At 48.6% G+C, this 23,052-nt stretch overlaps 1 protein-coding gene across 1 annotated transcript in view; it reads left to right on the top strand.

Moving 5' to 3' along the window:
• PTPRT (protein tyrosine phosphatase, receptor type T) overlaps positions 1 to 23,052 on the top strand; it is a 762,820-nt gene that overhangs the window by 685,548 nt on the left and 54,220 nt on the right. Inside the window, exons 15-16 of the mRNA XM_012803799.1 lie at positions 774 to 964; positions 19,200 to 19,287. Coding sequence (XP_012659253.1) covers positions 774 to 964; positions 19,200 to 19,287 — 279 coding nt within the window. The remainder of the gene's footprint in view (positions 1 to 773; positions 965 to 19,199; positions 19,288 to 23,052) is intronic.

The raw sequence follows: 23,052 nt of genomic DNA, 5'->3' as shown, positions 1-23,052 counted from the left end.
GAGATTTTATGAAGATGGGGTGTAGGGTCCAGGCCTGGAGGATATAGCTGCAGGACAGAAGGATGAAGGTCCGACTTCCCAACCAGCCTGGGTTCAAAGACACTCCTGGATGAATGGTGTTAAGTGCTGGGGATGCCTACAAGGGGAAGAAGATGGTCACTCTTGCAGAGCAACAGAGAGAGTCAGGCTGTCAGTAGATGCCCCAACAGTGGCTCCAGGCTGCCCTGATTGCACACCCTAAAGGAAACAAATGAGTGGCGAGACCAGGTCATGGGGATGCAGGCAAACAGACCAAAGGCAGATGCCCAGTTTTGACCACCAGGCACCTGAAGCTCTCCTTACCTGCAGGCAGGCATCAAAGACTGGGAATAGTCCCAGCCACCCACCTCCTAAACAGAAGGGCGCTCCTGGCAGCCAGCCCGTCTAGCTTCTCGTTGGCTCTGGGATGGCCAGGATGGCCCAGACTGCCCTTCCAGGCCTGGAGGAAGGGCAGACAGGCAGGGGATAACAACCGACCTGGAACTTGGTGTTTACCAACGTACCCCCTTGTACTTGAAACCAAACAAGGGTTATTGTGTCCACAATTGCTTGTTTTAATATTTAAATCAACCAACACAGCTGTGCTGGGGAAACTGTGTGTCTATCTGAGGTTTCTTGATCAGCTGCCTCCCGGGAAAGTCCCTTCTGCCCTGCACAGGCCATGCTGGGGAGGCAGAGAGGACACAGGGCAAGCTCCCATCGGTGACAGTCTTTCTGCCTCTTTCTCTTTGAAGCAGATGGCAGCCGCGGGGAGCTGTCCCAGCCCACCCTCACAATCCAGACTCACCCCTACCGGACCTGTGACCCCGTGGAGCTGAGCTACCCCCGGGACCAGTTCCAGCCCGCCATCCGGGTGGCCGACCTGCTGCAGCACATCACCCAGATGAAGAGAGGCCAGGGCTACGGGTTCAAGGAGGAATATGAGGTGAGAGCGGGAAGCCTCCTGCTAGGCTGAGAGGTGTATGTGGGTACTGCAGCCTTGCTAGTAAAGATGTCACCTGGGAACATGCTGGAAATGTAGCATCCCAGGCCTCTCCCAGCCCTACTGAATCAGAACTTGCATGTCAACCAGAATCTCAAATGATTTGCATACACATTAAATTTTAGAAGCAGGCTCGGCACCTGTGGCTCAAGTGGCTAAGGCGCCAGCCAAATACACCTGAGCTGGCAGGTTCGAATCCAGACCAGGCCACCAAACAACAATGACAGCTGCGACCAAACAATAGCCGGGCCTTGTGGCAGGTGCCTATAGTCCCAGCTACTTGGGAGGCAGAAACAGGAGAATCGCTTAAGCCCAGGAGTTGGAGGTTGCTGTGAGCTGTGATGCCACGGCGTTCTACCCAGGGAAACAGCTTGAGACTCTGTCTCAAAAAATAAATAAATAAATAAATTTTAGAGGCACCACCCAGGAAGATCTAATACCTTCTCTTCTCCCCTCTGTTTTCAGCCCTCCCCCATTTCATAACCCAGTTATCTCCAAAATCTCTACACTTTGCAATCACAACTCCCTTCTGTATGAAGATGGAATGGCCCAAGCCCCCATCCCACAAGCTGTAGAAAAGCCAGCATATCACCCTGCCAGCGATTCCCCTCATGCCTGCTCGCTCCTGGTCACCCCCTACCCTACATTCGTGTCTCTGCCTTATTCTCGCCCCCACATGGCAATGCCTCATCTCCATCTCTGGTGACTGCTGTCCCCTCTCTCTGAAACTTCTCCTCCCCCCTGCCCTGGGCATCCCTTTCCTTCCTCCCCAACGCATCTCTAACTCAAGGGTTTGCAGGTAATGGTTGTTGCAGGGAATGACAGAGAAGGACCGCAGCAAAGGACAGGAAGCACCTCAATGGGACACTAAGATCCTCCTGAGTTCCTTAACCATTCACCTGGTTGCACAGCCCTTCTGGAGGTGCTGGGCTGACAGCTCTCTATCCAATCCCTCCCCAAAGCTTTTTTTTAGTGTCCTCAAAACTCCCTCCCCCAAGGGCTACCCCTCAGCCCCAGCTCCAGAAAAAGGACCCCACATTCCCCTTACTTTCTTGTGCAGCTCAATTCAGCTTTCTCTGTCTGGCTCCTTATGTTTTGAACCCAGAAGGCCTCCCCTTTTACAAACAAAAAGCAAAATGAAATAGAAAGAAAACCCATGAAGATGTTTTCCTGAGCCAAAGAGCAGCTCCCTCCCCAGGAGTAATTCTGCAGCTCTCCTGATGGGGGTGGGATCCAGCTTCCAAAACAAGCATCCCTCTCCCTCCTCCCAAAGCGTCTCTAACTCGGAGGGTTTGCAGGTTACTGAGGTTTGGGGAATAACAGAGAAGGACTTTTTTTTTTTTTTTTTTACTAGTTGATGAACACTTTTTTTAATTTTGTATCAATACCAGGATACATACGGTGAGGTTACATTGTTTGCATTCATTAGGAAAAGTCAAGTTGTAACTGAATCCTTCTCCTGTGTTGTGTTCCCCTGTGCTGTGCCTGATAGGTGGGAGCTTACTGAACCCCTTTACCTCCCTTCTCCCCCTTTCTCCTTCCTGAATTTAGTTGTATTTTTCCTCCCCAGTGGTCACGTTTCCTTGCCCTCTCCTCCTTCCTTCCCTCACCATCTTTTGAGCATCCTCTCTGTGCCACGCTCTGAGTTACACGCATTCATTTTGTGTGGTTTGCTCTGTTTCTCCCCTTCCCATGCAGCGTGTGCCCCAGATATGCTTGATTCATTTTTACTCTGTGCAGCGAAAACTCATTGGCTCAGACTCCACGCATTTGGAATTCTTGGTAATGCAGACTAAGTTTATCCCTCCAACGGTATTCTGAGAAAGAGCTTACAAGGCAATATTTCAGACATCGAGTGAGGTCGTTAAGCTGTGCAACGCCAAGGGGTCCAGACAGCTAGATCCTGACATAGTGAACAGTGATGGTCTTAGAGAATTGTTTTGCTCTCTGAGTTTTTAAATTCCTTCTTGGTCGAGTGACGACTCGGGTAAGGTGATTTCAAAGGATCTGTCTGGTCCTAAAACTTTACGAGAGTATAAAACATGGCGACAAGGAGCCTGTTTGACATATTTATGAGAACAAAAATGTTTATGTCAACGGATGTGATCACCAGCTTGGGAGAACTAGCAGTTAGTTTCAAAAATGTTCTAAGTCAAATAGCGTTTTCATATACTCAGTCTACAATTTTAGAAGGACATTGAACTTAGAGCTGAAGAAGAAGATGTCATCCCATCCCATACCTGGGTTTATTTCCTAGGGGGCTGAATGGTCCCAGGCACAACACAGAGTGAGCACACTTTATACATGTGGATACACATCCGTGTGTGGTGTTGAGCAAATGTCAGGTAGGGTATGCTGTTTGGAAAGGCATATTTAATATCATGATGATTTCATAAGTCATTAGTCATAAACAAAATGGGCCTAAACATTTCCAACAGCATTAAGGGAAATCCGTGACTTATCAGTAAGGAAGACAAGCAGCCACCGGCTGGGAAACGCATGTTCTAACAACTTGCAATCTAAAGCTCAAAGACAGAAATACAAATGGCTTTGACGACTTTGGTGCATTTCGTTCCAGAGGCAGACGGATGTTTCTTTTCGGTGCCTTCATCCCTGTGTGGGGAGCTGCTTTTTCAAAATGTATTCTTTGTACTTCTCTTGCATTGCCCAAACTTTCTGGCGTGGAAATGAACAGCTCGTAAGTGAGCAAACAATCCTTTTTATACTATCATTTGAACCTCAACCAGAAATGTCTCTAAGTAGGCTAACCAGGCCCTCAGTGAGTTCAGATTATATTAATCAGCAATCTGGAAAGCTTAGCTTCCAGTTAACAGCATTTTTTGATTGACTGAGGGTCCATTGGAAATGTTCCTTAATGCAAGTCTTTCTACAGTCTGCTGGTTCACTTTTCTAGACTATAACTGGCTATGGCTTTGATCACCAGGGCTCCTGTGATGTCTAGAATTTTCATCCCAAGCCTAAGAGTCTCCTGGGTCTGCCTGAGGACTCCATGTCCTACTGGAGATACAGGACTGGTCCTCTTCTTAGTCCAGCCTGCCCTGTGCCGTCTGCTGCCTGTCACTCCCCCGTCCTGCTCAGTTTTTACATACATATGAGTGAGTTTGACAAGTTGAGGGACCACCCAGCTAGAGCAAGCTGTCTTCTAAAATGCAGTCCAGCTGCACAATCCCTTGAAGTTTGTTCAGCAAATATTGATGGAGTATTTACTATTGCCAAGGACTATTCTAGGTATTTGGGATAGAACAGTAAACAAAACAAAGATCCATGCCCTCATGAAGCCTGTAGTCTAGCAGAGGAAAGAAGAAATAAACATGGGTTTAAAAACAAGCAAATCACACACAGCATCCCTCAAGGTGCCACACACAGGGAAAATGGAAAATTATAGCTAAGTAATTGTAGCTTTATTTACAGAACATCCATTAGAAAATTTGGCCAAAGAGGTGGCCAACACCTAGAGAATATTTTTAAAATATTTTTATAAAATTTTCTAATGAATATTTTGTAAATAAAGGTACATTTAGCTACAATTTCCCATTTTCCTCCTGTGTAGGGTGACTTCAGGGGTGACTTTTGGGACGCCCTATATAAGGTAACAGAAAATACTGCTTGCTGCTTTACAAACTACCCCACATCTTGACAACATAAAACAGCCAATTTCTTGCACACCCTGATTCTATGGGTCAGGACTTCTGGCAGGCACAACAGCGACAATCTGTCTCTCCTGCATGTTGTCCAGAGCCCTGATGGGGAAAGCCCCGCGGCTGGGGCTGAAACCATCTTCACTCCTGTGTCGGGTGATTGATAAAGGCTGTCATCTGGCTTCAGAGATGATTCAGAGATGACATCCCATCTCTTAGCTGGCATTGTCCACTGGGGGCCCTGCACATGGCCTTGGCAGTGGCCCAGGCTTCTTTACTGCATGGTAGCCTGTGCATATTTCGACTTTTTAGATGGTGGCTCAGAGCTCCAAAAGTGAGCCTCCCAGCTGACAAGGTGAAAAGTGCATCCTCCATAACCTACACTTAGAGACCACATCACACCATTCCCGCATGTTCTATAACGTGCCAGTTATAAGCACATAGACTCTTCCCACATTCTAGGGAAGGAGAATTAGATTCCACATTTTGATGAGGAGGAGGAGCAGCTGCCAGATTCTAGAAGAGCACACAGGACAAGGAATATTGGAAAATGTAATCTTTGGATATACAAGCTGCTGCAAGGATGAAAGAAAAAGAAAGTAGAACAAGGAAGGGAATGAAATGGGAAAGCTTCCAGTATTAAGTAGGATAAAATGGTAGTCCTTAATGAGATGATAAAATTGGAATACAGGCATGGTGGAAACAGCTGAAGGAAGAGAGGTTCAGATCAAGGGAGTCACATACCTGGCATTGCATTGCAAGCAGGATCAAGGTGGCCAGTGTGACAGAAGAGAGTGAGCCAGGGGTGAATGTCCTAGGAGACTCCACCCGAGAATAAACAGGGACTTAGCCCCACGGGAAGTTGTAAGCCGCTGTAAGGACTTTGGCTTTACCCTGAAAAGGAAAGTCACTGCAAGAGTTTTGAGACGATGGTGCTAATGATCTGCCTTGATGTTGAAAGACTCATTCTAGCTACTGTGTCGAGAATGGGGCAAAGGGGGGCAAGGGTGGAAACAAGAGGCCACTGCAGTGACCCACGGGAGAGACAGTGAGGGTGTGTGGTGACAAGCGGTTGGACTCTGAATATATTTCAAAGATAGAGCCAAGGATTTTCTGCCACCTGGCATGGGAGAGGAAGAGAGGAACCAAGGGTAACTCAAGGCTGTTACATGGGCTATTGGGAGGATGGAGTCACCATCAACAGAGGTGGGGGAGCCTTAGGTAGGGTCAGAGCAATCAGAAGTTCAGTTCTGAGCACCTGTTAGACATCTCAGGACCTCGAGATGTAGGGAGTAGGGAGTTGGAATTTGAGAAAGAAGCCTGGACCAAAGAGAAAGCCTTGGGAGTTGGTGGCAGATAGATGATATTAAAGCCAAAAGAGGGGGTGAGGTCACAAGCAGATGAGTATAGACAGAGACCAGGAGGAAGACTGAGCCCTTTGAGATTTTGACAGTAAGATAATGTGAGTACTTTTCTTGGGACAAGCATGGTACAAGGCTCTAGGACAGGGGTCCTCAAACTTTTTAAACAGGGGGCGAGTTCACCTTCCCTCAGACCGTTGGAGGGCCAGACTGCAGGCCCCGGGATGAGTCGGCTGCTAAGCAGGACAGGCAGCAGTGGCAAAAACACCCGGCGGGCCAGATAAATGTCCTAGGTAGGCTGCATGTGGCTTGCGGGCCATAGTTTGAGGACGTCTGCATCTAGGAACTGAGGAGACAGACAGAGCCTTTGTTTCTGGGGAATTTAGCCCCTATTCATAGAGACAGGCGTAGAAACTCATCATTTCAATATCTTGACAAAACCCACACTGAGGTGCCCCCAGAGCCATGGGAGTCCATGGTCATGGGAGGCATCAACACAGCCTATAGGTAGATGGCCAGCCAGTGGCTTTCTAGAAGACACAAAGCCCAAACCAAAAGCTTGAGAAACAGGAAAACCCAAATGAGAGAAGAGAAGGGTGTCCCAGGCAGAGGGACGCACGGCCTGGAAGTACACAAGGTTGAGTTAGGGGAACCAAGCAGTTTGAAACACAAATGATGGGAGGGGGCATGGAGAGAGATGGGACTGAGATTGCCAATGGGGCCCGGGATGAGGGGAAGCTTATTTGTCAGGCTAAGGAGTTTGGATTTTAATCCTAGGGCCATGGGAGCCATAGAAGGGAGCTTGATGTTTTAAAGGAGATTTGAAATTTAGATCTGGTAGAGATCAGAGCAACTAGGTGGCTGGGACAGTAATTCAAGTAAAATATGGGACTGCCCAAACCAGAAACCTGGGCCCCGAGCCCAGACAAGCCCACACGCTTTCTCTGCTTGTAGAGCCGTAAAATCAGCTTGTTCTCTTTGGCATGAAAACTTGAGTCTCTCAGTATATATTTTAAGTTCAATTCTTTGAAGTATGAATTGTCCTGAATTGAGAGTCAAAATGCCTGGATTCAAGTCCTGTCACATTCATTAAGTCTTTGGGTGAACTTAAGGAGGTCACTCTGCCTCTCTGGGCCTCCATTTCTACGTGTATGCAGTGAGAGCAGGAGGGGTTGGTCTGAGTGATCCAAAGATCCCCTCTGTCGCTGATATTCTGGGAGCCTGCAGAGAAGCTGATTGGCTGGGCCGGCCGGGCCTTGTCCCATGCCTAGTCCCCCATTTAGGTCTCAAGTTCTAGCACCCATGACTGGCCAAGGGCCTGGGATTTCTGAGAAGCCAAAGAGGCCTGGAGCAAATTAACTTTTATCTACAGATCTGGGTCTCAGAGGTTTCTGATCTTGGCACATTGAGGAAGTTTTAAAAACACCAATTCCCAGGTGGTATTTCAGATCAATGGACGCATCAGAATTGCTGGACATGGGACCCAGGGATCAGCATTTCCTATGCTCTTCAGTTGATTGCAATATACTTTACAACTGACAGCCATTGGTCTAAGAAAATCCATGAAGTCCCCATCCCATGCCCCGCTTGCACCCACAGACCTGTCACCACACCTGCTCTGCAGCTGTCCCCGCTGATGGGACACAGCCACGCTGCAGTCGAGGGACACGTGATCTTGAACTGCAGAGTCCCCCCTCTCCCTATCCCACTCCCTTCAGCCCAAAGTCTCCCACCTTCCTCACTACAAACACACCCCACCCCCCACCCACCCCCCCACACACACCCCTTAAGCATAGCAGCAAATGTAAGTGATATGGGCTGGAGATTGAGGTTGCTGTGGGCCCTGTAACCCCAGCTACAGTGGTCAGAAGAGTTGTAGGTTTGGAGAAGATGAGAGGTAGCAGGAAAGGGTGAGTTTGTGATGGAGAGGAGGAAGCATGTTCCTCCTAGTCCAATCCAGACAGCCCGTCATCGTCTGGATGAATGGAACCAGCCCAGTAGGGCGACCAGAAGGTATCTGGTTATTAAAGCCCCATTAAGACTATTTAAGGCAACAAGGAACAGCTGTGAGGAATAGGACGCAGCCTAATGAAGAGCAAACATTTGTTCATTTTTCCAGCTCTGGGCGGACATGCCGTATGCGTGGCTTTTGTGGGACAGGGCTGTGTCGCCATCTAGCTCTTTCTCATCTGTGGCTGATGTGATACCAGGCAGGCAGCCTCCTGATGGGACAGGATCACCCAGGGCCCCCTTCTCCTCCCAGAGCCACTGAGCAGAGGCTGAGGACTCCCTGATCCTCTCCTCACTTGGTAACAGAGTCACAGAACATCCCATCACAGGTGGTCCCAAGAGATTCTGGTCCAGCTCCTTGACTTATAGATGAAAGTGGCTCTGGGGAGCGGCACTAGGAATTAGCGGCAGACGCCCAAAGCATGAATGGGAAAACCAGGGTTGGTTCTCAACTCTGGAAACCCAATATGGCCAACATGGGAAGACCTGGGCTCCACCTGCTCACGTCACTGTCCCTCTCCCCTCCCCCAGATTCTTAAAAATAAATAAACAAAAAGAAAGAAAGAAAATGGGCCACTCCAGGGCAGGGCCAAAAGGAATGAGTAGCCCAGGTGGTTTCAGAGGTTGTTTTTCCAGCAGGTAAGACCTCATGTGGTGGAGACTATCAACTCAGTGTTTTCCTTTCAGCGTGTTTTTTATCATTCCACTTATAATACTATTTGTAACACAGCAGACAGAAATTTTTAGTGTGTAATATAGGAAAACTCTCAACCAAGTGAGCAATTTTCAGGTGATACTGTAGGAAACCCCTTGGCCAGGATGGAAGCCTGAGATTCTGGGTGGTCTTGGGCAGGACTCTTTCCTCTCCGCATCCCATTTTCACCTGTGAACTGTGAAGTTCATGCTTCACGGCATTCCAGAGTCTGACGCCGCTGTGCTCCCGTTGTGTAAACATCCACCTGGCCAGAAACGGTGAGTACCTGCCGTGCAAGGCACCGGAGAGAGAAAGCTAAGTAAAGGAAATGAAGACGCAATTTTTTAATTTTCATTTTAACAACAAGTATTTACATAGCGAGGCACCGTCTGTTAAGGAAGCTCAGAGCCTGGCCGCATCCCGTAATTATGTTACAAAACTCCAGTTAAGATGCTTTGGAGACACGTGAGCAAGGGCGGTACAGGGCAAAGAAGGTTTGGGGTGCCGTTTTCGTTGTTTATTTTTGCCTTTTGTCAGTTCTTCTTGCCAAGATCAACCAGAAGCTTCACAAGAGAAGAGACTCGGAGTTGAAGGAAAGCAGACAGTGAGCAGAGGAAAAGCATGTATGATAAAGAGAGCCAGCGGTGCAAAGCTAGGAAGCAAAAACAATTGGAATTGCTACAGCCAATGTTTAGAAGGGAAAAGATACAATGAAACTAGTTGGGGAAAGCATTAGTAATCTTACACCCGGTGCACAGTTTTCCTGAACAGCATCTACAAGGTTAAGTTCACGGACTTTCACAATCTGCCTCTTGACGCTAGCTGACTGCAGGTTGAGGGCAGAGTTGCTGGCCTAGAGACAGTCCCCCAGATGCTCATGCATGATAATGGAGACAATCTCTAGGCCACTGGAAGTCTGTAGCCTGGGATGGGACATGGGATCCCCAAGTTATAGGTCCGACGCTGAGAGGAATAAGGGTACCCTAGCATGAGCCTGTTCATTAAGCTGCAGACTTCTGGAAGGTAGGGAATTTGTCCTGTAAAGGAGACCTTGTAGTTTTTAATTGGGCCTTTTAAAGAGTGCTTTGTGACTCTATGTGCAGACGTGCTCTCAACTTTTCTGCCTCAATCAAAGCTCCTGTCACAGACAAATACCCCCATCTTGCTGCAATCTGATTTTCTACTTAGCTCCACCAGAGAACTCATAAATTACTGTCTATTTAGTGACATGGCGCACAATAATATTTGCTCTCCTAATGCCACTCTGAGTAGACGTCATCAGTCATCCCCTCCTGCCTTCTCTGTCCATATTTATAATCCCTGAGGTATGTGCTTCTCCACACAGGAGGTGGCATTTCTTGCAAGCTTGGCCTCTGCCAAGGCCATTGCTAACTCATACGGCACCTTAGAATGAAACATTTGAAGGTGCACCTGTCTCGAGAGTTTTGGCTGTGACCTTCGGAGAATGCCTATAACACGCATAGAAGTCTGTAGTGCCCACCGTATTCGTGGTGCCCCCTTCGATGGCGTGCTATCACACAATCAGCACAGCCATCTGCAGTGGCCCTTCCCATCCACCAGCTGGCCACAGACTTCAGTAAATGTGGGTGTTAACAGAACCCACAGGCCACAATTGAGACCAGACCTTAGAGATTATAAAACTCTTTCCTGTGCTCTCAATACTATTCTTGCCTGTACTGAAAGTAACCAAATGGTCCCAGTTTTCCCAGAATGGTCTCAGTTCTAAAACAAAAAGTACTGTATCCTGAGAACCTCTTTGGACCAAGACAAACCAAGATGAATGTTGCGAAGAGTCCCTACCTTTGTTCTTGTAAGAACTTTTTTTTTTTTTTTTGGAGTCTTGCTCTGTTGGCCAGGGTAGAGTTCAGTGGCATCATGATGGCTCGCTGCATCCTCAATCTCCTGATCTTAAGCGAGTCTCCAGCCTCAGCCTCCCAAGTAGCTGGGACTACAGGCCCCGGCCACAACGCCCGGCCATTTTTTGGTTGCAGCCATCATTGTTGTTTGGCGGGCCCGGGCTGGATTTGAACCCGCCACCTTAGGTGTATGTGGCTGGCACCTTAGCCACTTGAGCCACAGGTGCCGAGCCGTTCTTGTAAGAATTAATTGGACAGTTTTAGTCAAAAGAGAAAAGACAGAGAATTCTAGGAATGGGCCAAAAAAGGCTTAATATCGTATCCTAGAGACAGGGCAGGATGGCAGAGTCTCTGACCCCCTACTCTGTGCCAGGTGCTATAGGCATCAACTCAGGTAATCACTAATCATCACAATACTCTGTAGGGCATATTATTTTTAATTTTTTTTTAATTTACATGTTGTAAAACAGACTTTGGAGACGTGCAGTTTTACAAATTTTAAGAAATATGTAGAGTCATGGAAACACCAACGTGATCAGGATACATGAGAGTTCCATCAGCCAAAAGCTCCCCCGTGCGGCCCCTGTGTAGTTAAAGCCTTCCCCGTCCCTAGCATGAAGGACATGTTAATGGCTTTGTTTTCAGAAAAGTTCATTGACATCTGGCGTGGTGAAATGATCTGCAGTGAAAATATTCAAACACTCTAGTCTGTCAGCCTTTTGCAAAGCCCTGCCCTTCCTGACTCATACACATAGCTGCTGTGTAAGAGTTATTTCTTGACAAGATGAATGAATGAAAGACCCAGATAAAAATGGTGGGTCCTCGGTGAAGACTCTCTGGACTTTTCCATATGTGACAAGGAGGATGACAGTGCTGCATGTAGTGGGGAAATCATGGCGGGCTGGACTGGCCAGGAGGAGGCACGTCCCCCCTGTGCCCTGGAGCATCAGCCAGGAACTGCCTGATCAGCAATCCCTAGGCCTGGTTTTGCTGCACCCCAGGGCACATCATATCCAATTATCTCCAGGGACACAGGCAAGCCAGGGGAGCCAAGGGGCCATTATAACTGACAGAGGCTGCTGAGGAGAGTGGGGTGAACAGTAAGCTGAAGAGACCATCATACCCTCAGCCTTGGAGCAGAGGTGAGCTCCCCTTGGGACCTTTGTGTTCTGACATCTCAGTATTTTAGGCATAACTCAGAGCAGCTTAGGTATAAAGACGAGTGTCTCAAGAAGGACAGCAAGCTTGAGAAAGGCCCTCTTAGCTCAATAGAGCCAAATGAAAGGGCAGAAAAAGGAATTAACCAAGCAGACATCAGAGAAAATTCCCAGGGTTAGCGGGAATTAACGTACTAAGTAGGTAAACTGAGGTAGGTTGCACAGTCTGCAGACAGACTCAGCACAGCAGGAAGCAGGGGTCTCAGCCCTGTGGCTGAGAGAGTGGGTTGCAACCACAGGGAAGAGTTAGTCTGGGTAAACACAAGATGTTCATTTTAAATCTCTCTAAATGTAGAATATAAATGTCTTTACACAATAACTAAGAAAATGACATGAAGGCTATGTTAACCAGTTGGATGAAAGCATTTCAAATTATATATAGAAACAGCACTCTGTATCCCATGATAGCATTAATGTACACAGCTATGATTTAATAAAAAAAAAAAAAATAATAATAATAATAAGACCTATGAAGCCTGATGGAGGGAAAGTTCCATGACAAGTGCTGTTGGCTAGTCTATCATGATGCTGGCGCTGGCTCAGCCTTATTTTCCAAAGCATGCCCCTTGAATTATAATAAAGCTATCATTCTTGATGACCCGTAGACCTTGATTGAACCCCCCCTGCAAGCCAGTGACATTATGTGTCATTTCCTGCTCTTTTTCTCCCTACTTGAGAAACCTTCCCTGGAAGTCCTAGAACAAGATGGGCTCATTTCATCCCAGGGCTTCTGTACTTGCTGTTCCTTGTCCCTGGAACATTCTTTCCCCACCCCTTGCCATCACGGGCACTTGCTCATCATGTGGTTTTTAGCTGAAATGCGTTGGCCAGAGACCAGCAGGACATACCTGGAGTTGAACGTGTTTGGTTTATTACTTGTGGCAGCGAGGTCAAGGCACATCTTGGGAAACTGTGAGGTCTCTCAGGAAAGAGATGGTAGAAAGGACTCCACGAATGTGGTATGATTGGGTGATTTTGGAGAGGGAAGTGGGGCTTTGTTCAAGGTTGGGCGCCATCAGGGAATGGCCTGATTGTGCGTCTTAATAAATCTTGAGTATAAGAAGGGAAGTAATTGGCAAAGAAGCACTGGTCACTTGGATTAGCCAGGACAGGCGGTGCTTGGTCATTTTTCTGGCTTGGACAGTGCTTGCTGTTTTATCTGTTCAGCTATGACTTGCTTTTGACACATTCCATCACCTGGCATCCAGGTGGTTGCTGAGGACCCAAGGATGTGAACCGATCCAGGAAGCAGTGGGAGGGACAGACTCACTCAAGTGCATTTTTGGGCAAGTCGTTTCCTGTCTCTGGAACTCACTTTTCTGATCTGTAAAATGAGCGAATAATTTTCTCAAAAGACATTTCCAAATCCGACTTTTCAGGACTCTATAAATACCATGGCTCAACTCCCTAGGGACAAGGACATTCCCCAAATCCATCTTTTGGATGAGGAAAAAAAAAAAAACAAATGACTGCCTTGGAGAAGCAACACTGTTAAAGAGTAGGAAACATTTCCACACTCAGAGAGGAGTGTAAAAATAGAGCTCAGAACTCTGAGGAGAACGGGAGAAGGAAAGCCGAGATTGATAATGGGTGAATATAATGAGGTGGCAATTTTGTTTCCGAAGAATGTGATTAGCACCTAATGACTGCCACCATTCCCTGGTCAATCTACTGTAACTAGCCACGAATGTAGAAATAAGGCCCCTCGGCTGGTTTGCTTTGAACGTGGAGACGAGTCTCCCTCTCGTATTTTTACCCTTTAAGAGATTATCCCCTATCAGATTGCAGCTCCCTGAAAAGGGAAGTGGATGGGTGATCAAAGTCTGACAATTAGAGGATCATTACCGCTCCCCCGCCCCCGGCCTGCTGTCTTAGGCATGGCCCCTACCCTGTGTGGACACTGGCAAAGCCCCAGCCCCCTCCTCCTCCTTCAGGCCACACTAGGGGGAGCAGAGGGTCCCAGGGCTGTGGCAGAGGCCTGCCTGGGGGTTCCCACACAGAAGTGCCACTCACCATAGCTGTTTTGTCTGGAGCTTAGACCATCAAGAGATAGCTGTGTAGTAGGACATGGCTTTGATGGCGAGAGGACCCCAAACTGTGCCATTCAGGACTCTGGGAGTGGACAGAAGGGACCTCCATCAAATCTCTGCAGAGTGCACAGCACAGAGGAGGACACACACTCTCCTGTGGGGCTCTGTGGAGGGCATAGGCAAAGCACAGGAAGGCAGGAAGCTTTGAGAGGTAGCAGGCTGTCTGCCGCTGAGGGTGTCCAAGTGATACACACTACGGGTCAGCTTATCAGCTGCTCCAAAGGCCATCGTGCACAAACACAACTAGACAATTTTTAAGGTCACCTACACCTCTGAGATTCTAGGATCTTTGCCATCTGAGTTTACAGAAGCCACCTCATTCACTAATTATTTCACTCATTCATTCATTCGTTCCAAAAGGGCCCTTCAAACACATCTGGAGTGCAGAGCCAGCCTTGAGTTCTAGAGATAGTTGTGATCCTGGGGCCAAGTCGGGAACTAGAGAGTTAAATTATTAGATGGAGACGTCTAATAATAGAAGTGGCCGACTATAACTAGGGATGCAGTGGGGTGAGGGAAGGGAAACAGAGAAGATTCCACAAAGATGCTTGAATGGGTTTTGGAGGATGTATAGGAGTTTGCCAGGCCAACTCACATGGAAGAGAATTTTAGGCAGAGAAAAAAGCAGGTGTAAAGTCTCAGAAATTTAAAATACGTTTTAATTGGCATACTCATATCAATATCAGTGCGAGAAGTGAGGCTGGAGTGGCATTGGGGTGATGTCCTAAAGGACCTTGTGTCAGAGAGTTTAGAATTTATCCTGATGACAATGGTAAGGACAACAGTGGGGTCCTATTCACATTTTAGGGTGATTTTTCTGATGGATTGGGGAGAGACAAAACCAAAGCAAAAGATTGGTGAGGAGAATCATGGGAAAGGATTGTATTTTTCCAGGTAAATTCACTGTTTGCAAACATCATGGGAACGCATTAGTATCACCTGGAGAGCTTCAAACACTGGGATGCCTGTGTCCCAACCTACAAAGTTCAATTTAATTGGTCAGGGATAGGGCCTTGGTTTGGGGGACTGTAGAGCCTCCTTGGGTGATTCTGATATGTAGCCATAGAGAGACCTCATGCTAACTACAACCCACACCCTGGCACGTTGCAGGTACCCAACAATTATTTCTTCTAAAAATGAGTATGAAGACATTCGGGTTGTCCCGCTCTTGGCTTCGCCCCTCTATCAGGGGGATATGTCTGGATGAAAAGTTGACTTTTATTGCAGAGGGTTTCAGGTACAAAATCCAATCCCAAAAGATCAGCTCAGACTTCAAGAAATCCCGAGCTACACTGAGACTAGGAACCTCCCCCTGGACATGCAGAGATTAGACCAGACAAGCTGCCTGGGAGGGCTGGAGCGCCCTGGGTGGGCCAGAGGATGAGGCCAGGACCCGAATCTGAGCCCTAAGAGTTTTGTGCAGAAGTGGGAACTATTTGCAGCCTAGAAAGGGCCTGGGCCCAATGGCAAGAGATGTGCAGGATGATGGTCTTTTTAATATGGAGCAAGAAGAGAATGTGGAGGAAGGGGTGGGGGAGGACGAGGAAGAGGAGGAGAATGAGAGTTAAGCCCCACCTTTGCAAAGTGAGCACTTTTCTGTCATCATCACACTTTCACCATACCCAGATCTAGGCCAGATATCGATGCCCAGAGCCTAGCTTCTGTTTTGTTTCTCCGCCAAGATGCCTATCTACGTGTGTCCAATGCACAAAGAACAAAATTCTGCTCCACTAATAGCTGGGAAGGCACTTTACTTTCCCGGCCTGAATCCTGAGGAAAGCTGAGTTTGACAGTATGGCTTAGCCCAGGAGCCCAGGCCAGGACCTCCCTCCTGTCCCCCTCAGTGACTCTGGAGTGTCTGAGTAGCACAATGAGCACCAATGCCACCTGCCCAACCAGTGCTTAGATGAGGTCATGACTGTGCTTCTGGAATAAAAATCGCCAAACTATAGCCCCAGGCTATACCCAGTCCAACACCTGTTTTTGTAAATAAGGATTTATTGGAACACAGGCCCATTTGTTTGCTTTTATTTATTTATTTATTTAAGACAGAGCCTCAAGCTGTCCTCCTGGGTACAGTGCCGTGGCATCACAGCTCACAGCAACCTCCAACTCCTGGGCTCAAGCCAGTCTCCTGCCTCTGCCTCCCAAGTAGCTGGAACTACAGGCACCCACCACAATGCCTGGCTATTTTTTGGTTATAGCCGTCATTGTTGGGCAGGCCCAGGCTGGATTCAAACCCGCCAGCTCAGGTGTATGTGGCTGGCGCCTTAGCTGCTTGAGCCACAGGCACCGAGCCATTTGTTTGCTTTTAATCTGTGACTGTTTCCAACTCTCCAACAATCGAGTTGGGTATGAGTAGTGGCAACAGAGACTCCACAGCCCACCAAGCCCAAACTACTTGTTACCTGGCCCATTACAAAAAAAAAAAAAAAAAAAAACTTGCCAACCCCAGGCTGGCTTAACAGAAGAAGCAGGAAAGGTGGCACCATGCACAGGGCACTGGCATTTTATAGGCAGTGGTCCTGCCTGCCTATTAAACTTGGCTCACTGAGTGGCTGAATTTCTGAGCCATCTGGTTACAGGTTCCACCTGGTTTAGGATGACCTAGTAATGAATAGATGGGCATAGGCACAGCAGGGAGATTAAAAGCTCCCCTTCCTTGCTGACAGAAAGCTGTGTAGACAGACGATGTTGCACCTTCAGTCTCTGGAGCATTGCAAGGGCCATGAGCAGGGTACTCAGCCTGCTGTCCCAGAGGGAGGGCAGAGACAGTAACCCAAACATGGCCATCCCCACTCTCTGAAATGCCCATCCTCCCCGTCTATGAAGTAACTGAGTGCACCCTCCCCTGAGTTTCCCGGACCCCTGGCTCATAACTCTTGCCCATCTGCCCACATGTGTGTTGACTTGTCTGTCTTATCTGTGGTCACCATCCTCTCGCACTGATGATGACTCCTGTGTCCAGCTTCCTACTCAGCATCTCAGCTTGGATATCTAACAGACTTCTAAAATGTGGCTGCCACTATTAGTATTGTAACTGTCATTTTGGACATGTTACAAAAGTACGCAGTTCTCAGTAAGTGCTTAGCTAGGTGCTGTTCTGAGCGCTTTGTGGGTACCTAACACACAGCACTTAATTCCGGCCTCCCTAATCCTGTTTCTTTCCCAGGCTTTTCCGTCTCAGTAAATGACGTCTCTCTCCACTCAGCTCTTCAGAGCAGTACCCTAGGGGTCAGCGTTCATCCCTGTATTTTCTTCCAGGTCCACTGTACCCCATGCTCATCATCCCCATGCGTGACCCCCTGATGGTTCCTTTGTGAGCACCTGTGACTTTTTGCCTGAGAAATTTTTCAGGACATAAAAATATGCGCACCCTGCCTGCAGAGCATGGCAAAGAGCTAAGGAGCTCCCAAGAGTTGTCCTCAATCAGTATTAGATGGGAACTGGTGGATAAACTCCCCAACCCCCTCCCCCTTTGCTGAGACAACTCTGAGGCATGAGACGTGCCCGTCAGACTAAGCCCTGGTTGCACCCGGTGGTAGCCTGCTCACTGATGTACCGATTTTGGCTTCATTGCCTGGATCATCTCATTTCCCCATTCTCCTACCCATGCTCCTTGGGACCTCCTCGCAAACAAATATCTTGTACTTAAACTTCTACCTGTGAGTCTGCTTCTAGGGCAACTCAAGTCAACAGTATTCTGCAGATAATCACTTTCTGACACACCCACTGCAACTACCCTGGTCCAAGAGTCCAAGGTACCATTGTCTCATGTCACTTGCCTATTGTCACAACTTCCCAGCCGGTCTCCCTGCTCTCTCCATGCCCTCTGTCCCCAGAACCTGTTTCTGCACACGAGCCAAAACGTACTTGTACAACATGAATCAGAACAGGTGATTCCCGGCTCTAAACCCTCTAATGGCTTCCTCATCGCACTTAGAATCATACCCAGTGCGTTAACTGGTAACAGCAACACCTTATATAAACTGCACTCCCCACCGTCCCTAGACGCTTCCCTCCCTGCTCCCCTGGCTCCCTGTAGTCCTTGAATATGGCCTTTGGTTGCTACCTGATCATCTTTGCATCTGCTGTCCCCTCTGCCTAGAAAAGATTTCCTACTTTTCCTGGTGTGACTGGCTCACTCACATCATTAAGGACTTAAAGTATCCCCCTTGTCTGTGGTTTTGCTTTTCGTGGTTTAAGTTACCTGCAGTCAACCATGATCTGAAAATAGTAAGACATTTTGAGAGGCCAGGTGCAGTGGCTCACGCCTGCAATCCTAGCACTCTGGGAGGCCAAGGCGGGTAGATTGCCTGAGCTCACAGGTTCGAGACTAGACTGAGCAAGGGCAAGATCCCAGCTCTAAAAATTGCTGGGTGTTGTGGCAAGGCCTGTAGTCTCAGCTACTTGGGAGGCTGAGGCAAGAGGATCACTTGAGCTCAAGAGTTTGAAGTTGCTGTGAGCTGTGATGCCATGGCACTCTACCAAGGATGACAAAGTGAGACTGTCTCAAAAAAAAAAAAAATACATTTTAAGAAAGAGACTACATTCACAAAAATTTATTACAGTATATTGTTATAATTGTTCTATTTTACTCTCAGTTATCATTCATCCCTTACAATGCCTAACTTAGAAAGTTTATCATAGGTACGAATATCTAAGAAGAGAACATAGCACACACAGAATTTGACACTATCGGTGGTTTCAGGAGTCCCTGCTGGGTGCCTTGGAGTGTGTCCCCCAAGGATGGGGGGATCTACACTATACTTCAATGTCAAGTTCTCGGAGAAGCTCTCCTAGACTGTGTAATCTGAAATTATTCTCCTTCCTGTACACTATCCCTTTATCCTGCATTATTTTCTTCATAGCATTTTTCACTATCTAAAATTGCATTTGCTTGTTCATTCGCTATATTTCCTAGTTGACTGGAAGCTCAAGAGACTTGTCTATCTCTCCGTACCCCGGCATGTATTCAGGGCTCAGTGAGGAACTGTCAAGTGTATGAATGAATGAACAAATGACTCCTCTCCTGGACCAGATAGTGAACTCAGACACTCAGAAGAATCAGCAATATTGAGCCAATGAACAAGCAAATGGGTCCGTGGAGGGAACAAAGTCTATGCTCTCTTTAGGCCCCATCCGAGGACACACGGCCCTGTGGACTGAGTGCCCCTTCACCGTGGGTCTTGTTACCCCTGTTGGTCCATCTGCACCCGGATAAAGCCCCTACCCCAGGCCACTCTAACTCCTCTGTCCTTGCTTTCTAGGCCTTACCAGAGGGGCAGACAGCTTCGTGGGACACAGCCAAGGAGGACGAAAACCGCAACAAGAACCGATATGGGAACATCATATCCTGTAGGTCCCTTCTGGGAAGCTTCAGACATTGAGCACATGGGGGAAAGAAGCTATTACTGTTGTTTACCCGCAATTCATTGCCAAGTAATCCTTGATGTTCCAGAGTTGGGTCCACATGTCCAGCTGGGAGCTTTATGTCAGCCTTCCTGTCCTGCCCAGCCTTGGTGGCAGAGCATGGTTGATCTTAGCCAGAGGGAGCAGGAAGGGAGCTGGGTCCAAGTAGAACCACACCAGGAAGCCTCTGAGGGGAGAGCCTCTGGAGGCTGGGGCTCTCCTAGCACTACCTGCTCAACAACTCCCCCAGCCAAAAGGGGTGTCATAGAAGGGACCCCAATATGGGCAGATGGATAAGCCCTGGGTTGCCAGAAGCTTCTCTGATTCAGAGGAATAACTTGGCAGCAACTTGGAGTAGGGACTCTAGACCCTGGCATGTAAGAAAGGGCAAGAGAATAGTGCTTGTCCAAGAAGACAAAGTTCTGAGTAAGGACTTCAGTGCTCAGAAGTAGCCAGAACCTGGCCTGAGACTGAGGGATCGGTGGGGGTGGGTGGGTGGGGGGAGGGCAGCCAGCTCAGGGCCCCAAGTTGCCCAGGGCTACTTGCTAACACAGATTCTACCTGACCCCACCGTAGTAAGGCAGTGGCTCAACGGTATCAAGCCTGCAGAGGTGTCAGCACTGGTGGTATCAGGCCTGCAGAGGAAAGCGTGTTCTTCTGCAGAGCTGGGGAAGATGAAGCCTTTTGCCCATTGGTGAGCTGGACCATTCCTGTAGGCACCCCCAGTGAGTGACTTGATGAAGTCAGTCAGTAGGGCGTGGCAGTTACTCCTCCTGGAGTCAGACTGCCTAGGTCTCTATCCCAGCTGTGGGACTCTGGGATAGAAACCTGATGTCTCTAAACTTTCATCTCCTTAGCTTTAAAATGATGAAGATGCTGAAGACTGGGTCACTGCAAAAAGGTGCATCCCACACTCGGCCTAGGACCTGGCACCCTTGCTCTTAGCCATAGGTTACTTTCTTGAGGTCACTGATGAGCGGTGTGGATAAATCATTCCATTTTAAACCTCATTCTCTGAACACCCCTATGGGAGGACAGGGAATAAGGCAGGTTGGTGGTGGTGGGTGGGGGCAGGCATGACCACATGTTCATTTCAGAGGGGTCACTGGGGTAGTAGATTAGACTGGGGGAGGCTGGAGGCAGAGGGAAACGACTGTAATGGTCCCAGCAAGGTTTGATGAGCGCTGAACAAAAGCAATGGCAATCTCTTGGGTGTGACTGGTGCACGGTACTGCGTTCTTGCAGGTGAGGAAGAGAGAGGCTGCCGTAGAACTAAAATACCACACATAAGTAACACACAAGTAATGTCACTGCCAAATAGTGGTACGTACAGCCTTCAAAGCAATATAACTACAGAGAGGACAAAGTTATCTCATACAAATTGCGAGCTCAAATTCTGATTAGAAGAGGAGTCTGCCGTAGCCTTTATCTGACTCCGTGTAACCAACCTGGACCTTTTGACATCTCACCAATACCGTGGGGAGAGTCCCTGGGTCTCAGCTCACAGGGTAACTTTCCTTTTCAACCAAAGGAAAGAAGAAAGGACAGACTACATGGCAAATTGTTTCTAGCACAGTGTAGAGTTTTGTTTTGTTTTAACTGTCTAGACATTGCCTAAGGGGGGGAAAAAACTTGGAGGAAGAAAGAGTAAGATAACAGACAGATTGTAAAGGAAGAAAGAGGCAGAAGTTTTAGCTTAGCTGTTTCCTGTGCTGATTTAGGAATGGGCTATGAATGGTGGAACTAATCAGAAAACATTTATAATTTGTCTCTTGAAAGATGGTAATTCAGACAGCCAAGATTTCTTGCAAGTGAAGCATCGGAAGGAGATATTCAAACAGTCAGCAAATGTGTATTAAGACTTGTGACGTGGGCCTCCTCTGCTCAGACCCCGTGCTGGACGCTGGGGCATGCGGTCCCCAGCACGGGGAGGTCCCGCTCTGGCCACAGGTGGCTGCTTGCTCTGACTTCCCCCAGCATCCTCTGCTCCTGTGCACCCTGTGTCCCAGCCTCGCTGCTCACTTATTCTCCCGTCAGATCATGAGTTCCACCAATTATGGGCTTGTGGCTAACTTGGGGGCTCTGTAAAATGGGTTTAACAACGTCTGCCTCTAGGGATACTGCACAGATAGGAAAAGGAAGAAATGACTAGAGCACTGTGAAGGGACCTTCAGTCCTTGTGAGACAAGGAGATCCAGACCGGGCCCTATGTCCAGCCCAAGCCTGGCAGGAGGGGGCACAGGTCAAAGGTCATGCTATGAATCTCCCCAGCCTCCATGGCAGCACCTTGCGCAAGGTGTCATCAGCTCTCACGTGGGACTCTGCCCTGCCTCCTTCTGTGTTGCTCCATAAGTAGTTTGGCCCCAGCCTTCTACCTTTATGACCCGAAGGCCTTCTTTGAAACATGAATTGGATGATGTCATTTTCCTATTAAAAACCCTTCCAATGCTTTCCCTTCACTCGAGATCTCCTTATGGAAAAGCCCCTGGCCACCTTCCCAGCCTTGTTCCCATGATGCCCTCTCCATCACAGCCTCCTCAGCTAAGCCACATCAGCCTTCTTTAGTCCCTTGAGCACTCCATGCCCTCCCATACCACAGGGCCTTTGCACGTTCTGTTCTATCAAAATGCCCTTCCCTCCTCTCTTTGTCCCATTAAGGTCTGTGTATGCTTCAGCTCTCAGCTCATCCATCACTTCCTGAGTGAACTCTTCTGACCCTTTAACTGTAGCCGTAACCCACTGTTCACCCTTCACAGTGAAGGTCTTCTCAGCTCTGTCAGCTCGTGTGCCTTTGGGCGCCTGCTGCTGCTCTCTCTCCCCCTGCTGAATAGATGCTTGGTGACAGCAGGACCTTGACTACCTTCCACTTCTGTTTCCCCAAATCTGGTACATACAGCAGGTGCCTAGGAAATAGCAGCCGAAGGGGGAAGGTGGGTCTCTGAAGGGTGCAAGCAGTGGGTCTTTCGCCTCTGCTTCCTAAATAAGACAGAAGACACCCAGAAAGGATGGATAGAGAAAGCCTGGGTCACCCAATACCTGGCACATTCCAGTAAGGAGGAAGATATCGGCCTGAAGGAAGGGAGGTGGGACGTGGGAGGGAGAGAGAAGGGGCCGTCTGTCTTGCTGAGAGGGGTTTCTGAGAAGGCGGGAGTTGGGAAGTAAGGACAAACAATGAAGGGGGTTAGAACCCCATCACTGGGGCTGTAGTGTTATCGTTCCCACCTACATCCCACAGCCTCACCCCCTCCCTGGGTGCAGTGACACCCAACTGGCAGTGTGGGTGTCCGGGGCTGGGAGGAGGGTGAGCCCAGTGGGGCACCAGGGTGCCACATTCCAGAAGGTGCTCCTGCCCTGCTGCCGGCCCTGTCAGTGTGCTCCTCCCGCAGGCCTGTGCCCAGGGCCCTGACTCGTCTCACTCCAGAGCGACCCTGGCCACCTCTCTTTGCCTGAGGCCTAGGGAAGGGCACTCTGCCCAAACGCAAGGTGGTGTGCAATTTCTAAAGGACTAAGTCCGGGAGAAGCCCTCACCCGTGAACTACCCCATTATTTCCCTAAACTGTGTGCTCTACACCTGCTCCCCGAGTTCCCCTGGGGATTAGGCCACCATCACCCACAGTAGTAATGGGCTTAAAAACTCACCCTCTCCCGGCTGCCTTCTCTTCCTGCCCCCCCCATCCTTTCGGTGTCCCCTTCCCCCTTCCCCTCCTACAT

The sequence above is a fragment of the Otolemur garnettii genome, unplaced genomic scaffold, assembly GCF_000181295.1.
Source record: "Otolemur garnettii isolate 467f Iridium unplaced genomic scaffold, OtoGar3 scaffold00023, whole genome shotgun sequence".
Taxonomy (NCBI): domain Eukaryota; kingdom Metazoa; phylum Chordata; class Mammalia; order Primates; family Galagidae; genus Otolemur; species Otolemur garnettii.
The sequence above is the reverse complement of the archived record's forward strand: the minus strand, read 5'-3'. Positions and strand labels throughout refer to the sequence as shown.